The sequence below is a fragment of the Montipora capricornis genome, chromosome 12 (assembly GCF_036669925.1).
Source record: "Montipora capricornis isolate CH-2021 chromosome 12, ASM3666992v2, whole genome shotgun sequence".
NCBI classification, from domain to species: Eukaryota; Metazoa; Cnidaria; class Anthozoa; order Scleractinia; family Acroporidae; genus Montipora; species Montipora capricornis.
This window is the reverse complement of record NC_090894.1, coordinates 17,907,759-17,920,602: the sequence shown is the minus strand read 5'-3', so window position 1 is coordinate 17,920,602 and position 12,844 is coordinate 17,907,759. Positions and strand designations below refer to the sequence as shown.

Here is a 12,844-nt window from a genome sequence, read left to right as displayed (position 1 = left end):
CAGTGTTTATATTTTGGGGCATTATACATGTACTTGTTGATGTGATTGGTTTTAGGCAGCCAAACGGAAATGCTGTTCCATTTGTTACCTGAAAATTAATTATTGAAATTTTTAGCTAAAGCTTGTGTTCGAATGGATGTAGTGCACTTGGAATCCTTTGTTTGAATGAAGGTTTTGGTAATTCTTACAAGAAAATATGGTACAAGTATTTGATTGAAGTAGAAGAGTGAGTGTTGGAAGAGTGAATTAATGCTGGGAGTATTCTTAAACGAATTACATACACTTTGTTCAGTGGTGTTGAGAAGCTTTTGCAACATCATGCATTTATTTTGATCAAATCAATCTTTGATTTCATTTCTTTTTGATTATAGAGGTGTCATTACTTTTCTCAACCCTAGATGACCATTTGATTACTGTACTCTTGAGAAATCCATCTTGTGAATAAAGATAGCAGATTCCTTCACCTAGAAGCACTTAGTCTAATAAAATGTACTGGCAATTCCTTCTTCATGTGTGTTGCTAAAATAAATGCGACAACTTTTTTTTCACTTGGGTTCAAATGACAGTCTAATCATTATGGCAACCTGTCCAATTGTAGTTGAGGAGGATATAATATGCCAAGAACAATTCTGCTGATATTTGGTTGGTGATGTTCCTCGCTGACTTTGTTGGGTTCCATCCTTTTTACAAATTTACGGATTTTGGGCTGGGATCGCTGACTATGATTTGAATTTGTCTTTTAAATCCTATGGGCAATTTAATTAGCATCATGTCTGAGATTGAATTGTCAACTCTAATGCTGGTGAATTTCCTGATGCAAATGTTGGCTGTTTTCTAACATGTCTCCCTATCACTTGCTTTTGGAACCCTGGTGGTCTGTAGTCATCTACATGTATATCATTGGCAGCTAGGGTCCAAGAGATGGATCAATAGTGTTCAGTCTTCTTTCTAATTTCTTCAATGCATTTAGCCATTAACCTTTGCACGATTTGACTAGGCTATCACACATTTCTCAGTTTGTTGTTCTTCATTAGACTTAACATTCTCTCCCATTTTGCGTACACATCTAAAATAATCAATTTCAATAATTAGTAATGTAGTGCATTCTCTTAAAGCCTAAGAAAATGAAGGCAATGTCAATGGCTTGAGAGAGAAACCAGTGAGTTCCTTTAAATCTTTTGAACTTGAGTGGCATCCAGCACCATTCTTGTCCAAGAGGGGGCCCAAATAAGACTGACTTTTTTCATGCTGACACTTTTCACAAGAGGGTGGTTATTACTTTAAACATGTCTTATATGTAGATATTTTACATGGCACCGTATTGCTCATTTTCATGTATCTGTTTGCCTCTTTCAGGAGCAGCTCAGAATTCTACAAAAACATCATCAAGATACAAAGATGTGTGACATATAACCAAGTAAAAGCCATATTTGGATTTGATGAGAGTGCCTGCATTGGTAAAGTAATTTTGTTACAGTATTATTTTTACTATAATAATTATATAATTGAGCAGTTTGTAGCATACAGATGCTTCAAAAAATTAACATATAGGGCACTATACATGTACATATACAGTATGACCTATATGCAATGTGTCAGAAACTAAAAATTATAATAATTTAGTATGAAGTCTGAATAAAAAAGCTATTTATAAATACAGTCATGTATAAAAATATGGTTACTCCGCTAATAAATACACTGTAAGTGAATAAAATGCTCTAGAAAACCTGTTTGCTTAACATTCACTGAACTAGTCAAACTTATTCTCTGTTCAATGGGCGTTACTAAACACAGGAACGGAACGGAATGTACCAGAATGAGGTGGAATAACACCGGAATGAAACGAAATGAACAAGAATGGTACCGGAATATACCGGAACAACCCAGAATGACACAGGAATGAGGCATAATGACACCCAAAGAAAGCGGAATATACCAGAATGAACCTGAAAATGCCAACATTTGGTGTTTTAGTTAGCGCTGGCCGATTTTCGGTTGTTTCAGTCAGCTTTTGTTGTGTTTTTGCCTTTTGTAACATTTGGAACACTTCGATCACAAGAAAACTTTGACAGGTATATCCGTCGTGTCAAGTACAGTAGCAAGAGAAACAGAATGTTATTCTTATTGTTTTTGTCTATGGATCTCGGAGGCGGTTTTCATTGTGCGAGTCGGAAAACCCGTGAACATTTTATTTCATTCTGACAGGTCAATTGTGTATTGACCAATCACAATCAAGTTCAGCGAACCAGAAACTAATTACCGTTGTTGCTTGCCTACTTCCCATGACCCTCATGTGATGGAGATATACGGAAATAGATTCGCGCATATGGCCGGAAGCCTCTTTTACTCTTCCCGATTGTCAATATTAAATGCCATCGAACCTGAACGCAGTGTTTCCTTGTTTGAAGATAGAAGTCAGAAGCACAGAAAAAAGATTGATCGTTGATAATATATTTACATGAAGGATTGTGAGAACATATCGCCAGTAATGCAAGCCTTGTTAATGTAAACTGTGTTTTCTTTGTCAGTCTCTATATTCTGCAACACTTATTCATTCACAGCCAAGAATGATAAAAATTACTTTTTGTTCCTTGTCATCCCGGTCCATGCTAATCAGCTTGATTCTGGTGTCCTCCTGGTTTATTCTGCCTTATTCTGTCATCATCCCGCCTCGTTCCGGTATATACCAGTGCCATTCTTGTTTATTCCGTCTGATTCCGGTGTCATTCGGTTTAATTCCAGACTCATTCCACCTTGTTCCGGCATATTTCGGTTCAATCCACTTTATTTTTGTGACACTTCGCCTCATTTCGGTGTCATTCCGCCTCGTTCTGGTATGTTCCGGTACCATTCTTGTTCATTCCGTCTCATTCCGGTGTCATTCCGCCTCATTCCGGCATATTCCGGTTTATTCCGGTAAATTCCGCTCCATTCCGTTCCGTTCCTGTGTTTAGTAACGCCCCTGTTCAATGATGCATTGTAGGCTCAATAACTTATTCTCAATATTAAATTATTCTCTGTTCAATAATACATTGTACATTCAGGTTAGAGTTATTTTTAAGGCTTGGATTTAACCCTAACCCTAACCCTAACCCTAACCTATAACCTCTAACCCAAATGTGAAGGTCTTCTTGTAAGAATTTGTCATGAAGTACAGTGTAACAAGCACTTTTTCTGTTAAGACTGTTACACTTCACTCCTGCAGGGCATTCTGTACTTCAGGTTCATGTACATTATTTTATTTCAACCAGTTCCAGTTCATTGCAGTTTTACTGTTAACAGTAGTTTTCAACCCTAATATTGTTATTAATAGTACATGTAAGTGTCTTCAACTAAAACTTCAATCTAAAAGTCATTGAACTCATACTAGAGAGTCAACTTTGAGAGGATTTCTTTCAACTGCAGGTAAAATAGCATTTCCAGCCATCCAAGCAGCACCATCATTCAGTCATTCTTTTCCACACACATTTGGAAGTAGAAAAGATGTTCCGTGTCTTATTCCTTGTGCAATAGATCAGGTGAGACTGCAATTATTTACATATACATGTAGTTCAGTAAATTCTTTCACTTTTTTAAATTTTTAGTCCAGCTAACCCCAACCTATAATGTCTAATACCTCATTTTCACACCTTTTTAAAATGCAACTTTTATTTTATGCATGCCCTTTCCTTTTCTTTTCATTTTCTTTTCTCCTTGTGTTTCGTAGTCATCTCTTCAAGCTATAATCTTGCACTGAAAATGTAGAAATCTTGTTCCCTAATAGAATTTATGCTGTTTACAGTATTCCTTTTCACTTTTCCTAAATTTATATTTTCCACTTTAATTCAAATGGTAACCTCACTTGTGGGCTGGGTATTCAAATGGTAATCCCTAACTAGTGCCTGATCAGATACAAATGGTTTTCTAACCCGGAAAATTAGGATAGAGGATTGGGGATCAAGGGTTGGGGATCGAGGATCGGTGATCAAGGATTGGGGATTGAGAATTGGGGATCGTGGAATAATAATAATAATAATAATAATAATAATAATAATAATCATAATAATAATAATAATAATAATAATAATAATAATAACAAACTTTATTGAGCACTCTTTCATACAAACTTGAATCTTATATGTATCTGGTAAAAATAAATAATAATAATAATAATGATAATGATAAAACTCAAATTAAATTAAAAATTTAAATGCCGGCGGTGGCGACATTAATCCGGCAATCGTCAAGAGAGTCTCCTATATTCCGGAAAGGTACTCGGGACCCTCTTACGCACGCATGTACTGATCTTAAGAGTTCAAATGAGATGACAGTTCTGAGCCAATTAATGACGTTGTTATAGGGCTCACCGTCCTTCTGTACTAACTTGTCTGCTAAGTGCTTAAGAAATCGTTGGCACTCATTTCCCATCCCACCGTTCGTTCCGAAAACCAAGGGTGTAAAGGATCCCATCTCGACCTCAAGCACTCGTTGCTGATATTTCCGCTTTTTCTCCTCTTCTTGGTCTTTAAAGACTTCGGATGTCGGCTTGCTCTGGTTACATTTGGAGTTAACATGCGTGACCCTGACGTCGAAAAATGCTGTAACTCCTCTAGACCAGAAATCTCCCGCCTTGATGTCTAAACGTGCCTCTGAGCTGGTAACTGCGCTTCTAAGATGCATCCGTTCGTTGTCAAGAGGTAAGAGGCGTGGCTCCGCCTCCACATTCTTACAAACTTTGGTGATGAATGATGTCAGTAGGTTTCGTACACCATCATGCCTTTGTGCCACAAACCCTCCTTTTTTACAAGAGAGGGCGTGGCCAACATTGAATCTATCCCCACAAACGCACTGGGCTGGTAGGTCGGTGAGAGGCAAGTTGTAACGTAGCCGCAGAGAGTCTCTGAATTCTTGCTTGTTAAGAGCTAGACCTTGATCTTTGAGGGGGATCGCGTTAAGCCAAGAGCTGGCCCCTTTGTCTCTTGCTTGATTGGCCAATCGAAGAAGATCAGGGGAGAGGGTGGAGTCAATCGACTCCATTTTTGCCTTTTCCCTTTCGGCCTTTAGCGCCTGGTGGTGACGTTTCAGCTCCTCTACGGAATTTTCGCCTGTTATCATGATGGTACTCTGAGTTGTTATGGAGTCTACATGTGCGGCTGTGATTGATGCTGATGCGGTAAACTGTTGTGGTGCTTCCGATCTCAGATCCGGCACGCCTAGTCCCCCTTGGGCCGTTGTCAAGGTAGCGAGTTGGCGCACTTCGTCGGGAAGGGGCTCTGTCTGGCCAAAGAATGTTGGAAGTAGTAGATCGTCGATTACCTCCTGGACTGGGTCGATATAGTCCTCAAATGACTCAATTGTGCGAAGAAAATAAGTAAACTTGGACTTGAACCCCTTCGTAAAAGCGATATACGCTGCGTGGGGCTGATTCTTAGCAATTTCTGATAGTGTTTCAAGTTCCCCTTTCCATGCACGCACTTTCTCCTTACAATACATATCCTTGTATTCTTGTGATCCAATGACCGCTCCTAGATGACGTTGACCCTCAATAGTGATATTAACTTCATCACCGAATACTCTCGCTGCTTCTGCGGCAGCTTCCTCTGACTTTACTATAAGCCAACTCTTTGACCCATTCACAAGGTAACCGAACTTCTCTCCTTCCTGACTCAACAGCTTGTACCAATCGTAAAGCGATGTGATTACTCCACCGCCTGCCGAATCATCCGCGAGCCATGCTTGTTTAACCCTCGGGCAGTGTGCTCTCAAATAATAAATCATCATTGATGTATTAACCGAGTACCAAGCCATAGCAAGGGGGTCGCCCTGTGTTGTCCCCTCCTGTGAGAGTATTTCACCTCCCCCACAGATGAAAAGTCTAGATGGGCTTCTGTAGGTGTTTATTATATAAAGCGCCATTTCCTTGCATAAAATCTGAATGTTGTGCAAAGCTACAGATCTGTTCATTTGGTTGAATGCATTACTTGCATCGATCAACAGTACTCCATCTGACCCCTCCTCATCGAAAATCTGGCTCATGGCGTGTATCGCGGCCTCTGCCCCTGCGCTGTGGCCTGCACAAACTTGTAGGGGCCCCGCAGCATCCTTGATATCCTCTTTAAGGAACACGGACACAGTTTTACCTATTATCCGTCTCAAAACCTCTCCGACACCGATTGGACGAATTCCCGGATCTTTGTCGAGCGGTATAAGCCTGCATGATGTATATGCCTCCAACAAAGACGGGTGGTACGACTTTGTGAGTAGTTGTCTTGTAAATATGGCTAGCTAATAATAATCATCATAATAATAATAAAGAATAATAATAAATGATAAATAATAATAATGAGAAATGTAATAATAATCATATTTATAATAATAATAGAATTAAAAAAAAGAAACTAAAAGAAAAATAACAGAAAGTTGTAATATTTAACTTTCCATGAGTTTCGTGTTAAATCCTTTTTTTTTTTGAAGGGGAGGCTTATTTAGCGTGTAAAGGTATACACAGAAAAGGAATATTTGAATGGAAATTATGCAAAAAGCCAGTGTACACACATGAACATTGTTTTTCTGTGTTTAAAACTGAAAGAGAATTTATTTTTAATAACTACCAAAAATTGATAGCACAAGTTAGGGTTTTGTTTATTATTATTTTTTAATGAGGGACAGGGTTTAACATCACAAAAATCATACATATCAGTTAAATAAATTGGAGCAGCATTATTGTCGCGTGAATCCAACAATACCTTATGATGCAAATCATAGGATTAGTTGCGAATTCTACTAGCGACCTTCTTGTTGGTAATGGTGATGATGATAATTCATCAGGCAGTACCAAACAGTTCAATCACAACGAAGCATAACTTATCACAAGAGCAAACCATGTGTGCAACTTGGAGGAACAGTTTTAAGAAAAATGAAAGGGAATAAAAGCATTTGATTCCATAGCAAACTTAGTACAGTACATCCACATTTACCATTTTTGCAGCAAAATATTGAATAAATGCACTTCCCAATAACACTGAAGTGGTTCTACTGAGAGAAAGATAATGGCTCCAGAAAGTTTTCAGGTGAAAAACAGATTGCATGTAACTAATTAACTAAAGTTGTATTATCATTTTTAATTCCCAGGTTATTATACAGTGCGAATACAAAGCAATTCTGAGACAGTTAACATCCGACCTTAAAAGTCTTGAAATTAGCCTTTAATTAAGCCTCATTCTCATTCCTGACATAACATAATCAGTTGTGTGGCCTGTAAGATAAAAAAAGCTGCAGCAATCGCTTCTTAATCGCGCCAAAGAAGGAAGGCCAAAGATTGGTCAAAAATAAATATTTACTTTGTGTTGAAGTTAACATCTCCTCAAGAGACTTCAGATGCTTATATGTGATGCTCAAATGCACGCTTTATTCAAGTTCAAGTTTTATTTATTTACAAGAAACAATTTAAGTTGTTACTAGGCTGGCTTGCAAATAGCGAGAAGCTAATCGTGGCAAGCCAGACTGTAGACGAAATGATGTGGACAATTTTTTTTTTCACATACAACAACAACATGAAAACATTACTCTTTGTGCTTTCAAATATTTAGAAAGTAGAAGAACTTAGGAGAAAAAGAGAAGAAAGCAGTTTAGGTAAAAGAACAATATGTAAAGAGGAAAACTACAGACTGAACTTAACCTCAGTTGAAAATTTAATTTTTCATCTTGCTAATTAAGGTATCTATATCGGCATAAGAGTTTTCAGTTTCTAGAATTGCAATTAGTTTTGTTCTAATAGTTTTCTTAAAACTATGCGGTAGCCTCGCAGCTCCTACAAGGTCTCACCTGATTGGAGACCACCCTTGAGGTTTAACAAAAGAACAAATAACAGAAACAATGGACCCTAGAGGTTAGAGTTGCAGCCCTTTTGTTTTAGGCCTAGGGTCCATTGTTTCTGTTATTTGTTCTTTTGTTAAACCTCAAGGGTGGTCTCCTATCAGGTGAGACCTTGTAAGAGCTGCGAGGTGACCCAAACTATGATGCTGATAAAAGGCCGAAGGCAATGCTTAAACATGTCTGGCCCGTGCAACAGAAATACCAAAATTAATTCGCGACAGTAGATAGATAGATAGATAGATAGATAGAATTGTTTATTCAGACCCACTTGCAGCTAAGAGCTGGATAACAGGATCGTGCGCATATTACACATAATAAACACAATAAACATTTATCTTATGACAAAAAATCTAAGAATTTCACAGATACGAATTCTGACAGTCTTTTTGTGTTACACCTACAACAAAAATTAGAAAAATTCGAAACCGTTCACTGAGAAAGGCGAAGAACTTGAACTGTTGTATGAAACAAATGTATTTTCCATTTCCACCTCTCCAATTCTCAGGTCTGTACGGTACATCTTAGATATCTACATGTAAGTTATTTGTCGAAGCGGTTCATGCAACTTAAAGCCGTGGCCAAACTATCGAACAAAGTTGGATTCAACCCTCCAACTTTGCTCGATCCAACATTGTTCGACCGTTTGGCCACCCATGTTGGATGATGTTCGTCCAACATTTTTTGTTCGATGAAGTGTTGGATGGAGTTTGCTTTTGATCAAACATTGCGACCAACAATTCTGCTCGAGGCAACAATGTTGCAGTGTTTTGCCGCTCTTCCAACAAAGTTGTGTCCTGAATCGAGTCACGTTCGCGCTGCTAGCCAATTACGAATCGCTATTTTATTTTCAAGCCAAGGCCTCTAGCATTATTTGCAACAAAGATGGCGGACAAGGATCAACAGCCAGAAACCTTGATCAGCGAATATGAAGCAAGGCCACGTCTTTGGGACACTTTTACTCCCCTTAATCACTTTCGCTCTGTTTGGAGATTTCTGGTTCAAAAGCGTTTACAATAATAATTTCTGCAAATTGATTCGAGCTCACTCTTGTTATCTCCTAAGCACGGGTGTATCTTGCAGTAAAAATACCCTTTTCTACACGTTCTCTTAACCATTTTTGGTTTCAGCTCGTTTGAATCCATCATTTCCGTCCTCAAACAGCTCCAGTAGCACACACGCTACGAGCGATTTTCGTTTCAGTGTTAGCGCCATGCGCCATTTGTCTCGTCTCGCGAGACGAGACACTCGTCTCTAGAGACAAGACTCTCGTCTCGCAAGAGGGTGGTAACTTACTTTTGAGCAGTACTGTACAAATTCAGCATGTGGTCACTTATGAAATTCCGATTTCGTAAAAAAGCCAGTTAAGGACACTTTTTCTTGGACCTAAATAAAACAAGAACACAAAATTATTCTTCTTGGTATTCGTGGTTATTTCCCCATGTTCATCATATTTTTGTTTTTTGTTTTTTCGTAGGTGAGGCTATAATAATTTATATGTAAATGAGTGCCTATCAGCTGCATAATTATATTTCGCTCTGTATTTACTCAGTATTTTTTCTATATTTTTTTCTATATTTTTTCAACTTAGTAGCATTATTATATATATCAAAGAGATTTTAAGACACTTGTTCAACAGTGTATAATCTCTTATTCAAGAAATTTCCTACTGTCACTCCGAAACTGCTGGAAGCTTGCTCCACCCCAACATCAAGATGTAAATGTGGCATTTTTAAAAGCCACCGAACAAGCGCTCCATTCTGATGTTTGGAACTTGCTCAAATCTTTGGGTTTACTTCGCAAGTATAGAGGAAAGCAAGCAAGACGTCTAGTGGCTTTAAATGATTTGGAATACTATAAATCTGCCAATAAAACCGGTCTATTCGAGCTCATTTATAGTTCTTTTACTTTTGATTGATTAAGAAGGAAGGAAAGAAAGATCCATTAAACAATTGAGGTGGTGAGAGCGCTCTTTGCATAGCACTGACAAATTTTACCCCTTAGGGGCAGTTATGGTACAATGTAAAATGAGTTAAATTTTAAAGTAAAACTATGGATCATATTATTGTCTCAATTTCTGGCACACAATTGATTTGAAGACTTGTTCTTTTTTTATTAAAAAAAAGGGTTAGTTTAGCTTTTGATGGATCCTTAATTCTTGATCCCCAATCCTCGATCCTCGATCCTCGATCCTCGATCCTCGATCCTCGATCCTCAATCCTCGATCCTGGTTTTCCAGGAAACCAATAAAAATATTGTTTCTTTGTTAAATGGTATACAACCATGTCCGTATTTATGGTTCCCTCTATTTATATGAAAGACATTTTTCCTAACCTGGTTTAATAGTATTATCAACTGTATTTTATTTAATTTTCTTCCACATTCAGGATCCTTACTTCCGGATGACACGTGATGTGGCCCCTCGCTTGGGTTGTCCAAAGCCATCACTCATATTCTCAACATTCTTTCCTGCCCTTCAAGGTGCCAAAACAAAAATGAGTTCCAGTGATCCAACCTCTTCGATATTCCTCACTGATTCACAGGCTCAGATTAAAAAGAAGGTAATGAGAGGTGATCATGGTTGTACATATTATTCATTTAATGTAGGTTTTTTGGATTTGAGTTATTTTAGTCAACTACACTGCAGCTGACCAAATCTAATATGCACTAAAGAGGTGAATGTTGCAAAGTGCATGGGTGAATTGTCTTCAACATCCAGTTCCACTCTCCTACATACACATACTTTCTGAGCAACATTCAGGACTTGGATAGGAATGTTCTGTATGTAGTTAGCAACAACTTGATTCAAATCAACTTTTGGGAGGGGTGCAATTTAAGCCTTGAATTGAAGCATTTCCTGTGTTGACTATGATCCCTACAACGTTACCTACATGTACATAAACGTATTCTCTGTTACGAGCCTAGAAGGTGCTATTTAGGCTCAATCAGGCTGGCGCTTATTTCCAGTTTCTGTATCATGAAGCGACTAAGAGTATTTCTACTCTCCCCTGGATGGGATGCTAGTCCATCGCAGGGTTACCCCCAGGATTAAATTTGCTGCTACCATTTATACACCTGGGTGGAGAGAGGCACAGTGAGAGTAAAGTGTCTTGCCCAAGAACACAACACAATGTCCCGACCAGGACCCAAACCCAGACCACTTGATCCGGAATCGAGCACTCTATTGAGGCCACCTCACCTCCCATACATACACGTACATACGTACCAGTACATACATGTGTTACAGTGTATATAATTTTTCCCCTCAAAAAAGTGTTCCTTTTCTTTAATCATTATTTTTGTACATAGGGGGTTTTCTCTTGAATTAGAGATCAAATTGACAGGAGAAGATTGTAAAATAGAGAAAAAGCAGCATTGCTCAGGATTGTCTCTCAAACTCCATCCTTTTTTTTTTTTGTCATCCTACAACATACAACCCAAAAATTGGGTTTATCTGCAGCTATAAATCCCTATTGAATTATAGGCCTTATGCATACATACATGTACATTGCAGGCACTAAAGGTGGTTTTTGTGGCGGGTCCTTGTTCCCTTTAAATATTATTTTGCTTGTTTTCCCATGTTCCCCAAATTACTTTCAAAATTGTTCACAGTTTTTTGATCCCTAAAATTGCTTGAGTTCCCAAATGTCCCATAAGATATTTTGTCATTATTTCCCTGTTCCCCAATTCAAATAAGGCACATTCCCTCATTCCTAAAAACCCCAGGGAGGGGCTCTAGAATCAATTCTTTTGCCCCAAATGATTACTTGCAAAAAATTCATTTGAATAATGGAATAGGAAATGGACTTTATAAATTCATTAACCATTACCATGACCCAATCAAACCAAAGTCCTTGAAGCCATTTTTAACAAGGAATTGTTCATTATCATGATTATTAAGAGTTGCTTGGAGATTGGGAAGTTAACAGCGATGTTGTTTTAATAACCCATTGGCTCCTAGGAGTGAGAATTGATAGATTTTACTCTGTCCAATGCCAGACGATTAATTTACTTATCAATGGGTTAAGCTGTACTATTATCATATTTTTTTGGTACAGGTGAATAAATATGCTTTTTCTGGTGGCCGAGATACTGTAGAAGATCACAGGAAGTATGGGGGAGATATCACAGTTGACATTGCTTACCAGTATCTCACATTCTTCTTGGAAGATGATGAAAAACTTGCCCAGATAAAAGAGGTTGGTGTTTGACCTTACACGTAAGCCCCTTCCTTAAATTGAAAAGAAGTCATAAATAATAATAGTAATAATTATAATAATAATGCCACTTCCTGAGGATACCAAAGCTTGGGAGGAGGTAGTGCAAGTAAGAGCTCATTATTAGACCAAAGATTATATTTTATAAAGCACACAATAGCAAGTAAACATCAGCGCACAATAGAGTTTCATCTTAATTAAGAGCTTAGAATTTCGTTTTCAGAAAATGAACAAAATTTTCAATCCATTCAACATTGTTGTAAATGGGAAAAGCTTAGAATGTGTTACTAGTGCCAAGTTGTTGGGCGTAACAAATGACCTAACATGGAATGAACACATCAGCAAAGTGTAGCAAAGACCCATGCCCCTTCATTCACTGCTGTAATGTTGTCCTGATGTGGACAACACATCACGCATGCACAACCATTTCACCCGGTCAATTAGCAGCCATGGACAGCTGTTTCGGCCTTTTGGGCCTCATCAGCATGGCGTAGCTAACATACCATAAAGGGGTGCTAAACACACTCTAACTCTAACCCTTAAACCCACACCAGGTTGGTGTTAGCGTGTGTCACCTTGCTTTTATTGTTGACTGCTGTAAGACCTCCCAAAGAGGAACAGTGGAAAATGGCATACTGTTTTTCACCTATCCTATCCTAAGGGGTCCTCTGAAAGCTTAAACGCCTTTATACCCATTGACTAATTTACCCTCCAATACATACATATCAATGCTGTTTCCCTGGCTCACGAACAGTCCGGGCTGTTCCATGACTTAT

The 12,844-nt window shown here is 38.3% G+C and overlaps 2 protein-coding genes across 2 annotated transcripts in view; one reads left to right on the top strand and one right to left on the bottom strand.

Annotated features, from left to right (window-relative positions):
- Positions 1 to 12,844, top strand: part of LOC138027858 (tryptophan--tRNA ligase, cytoplasmic-like) — a 32,142-nt gene that overhangs the window by 10,384 nt on the left and 8,914 nt on the right. Inside the window, exons 5-8 of the mRNA XM_068875479.1 lie at positions 1,357 to 1,457; positions 3,406 to 3,518; positions 10,239 to 10,412; positions 11,910 to 12,050. Of these exons, the coding sequence (XP_068731580.1) occupies positions 1,357 to 1,457; positions 3,406 to 3,518; positions 10,239 to 10,412; positions 11,910 to 12,050 (529 nt within the window). The remainder of the gene's footprint in view (positions 1 to 1,356; positions 1,458 to 3,405; positions 3,519 to 10,238; positions 10,413 to 11,909; positions 12,051 to 12,844) is intronic.
- On the bottom strand, positions 4,135 to 5,873 carry LOC138026858 (uncharacterized). The gene has a single exon (XM_068874315.1). It carries the CDS (start codon positions 5,785 to 5,787, stop codon positions 4,186 to 4,188), a length of 1,602 nt encoding a protein of 533 aa, XP_068730416.1. The 5' UTR covers positions 5,788 to 5,873; the 3' UTR covers positions 4,135 to 4,185.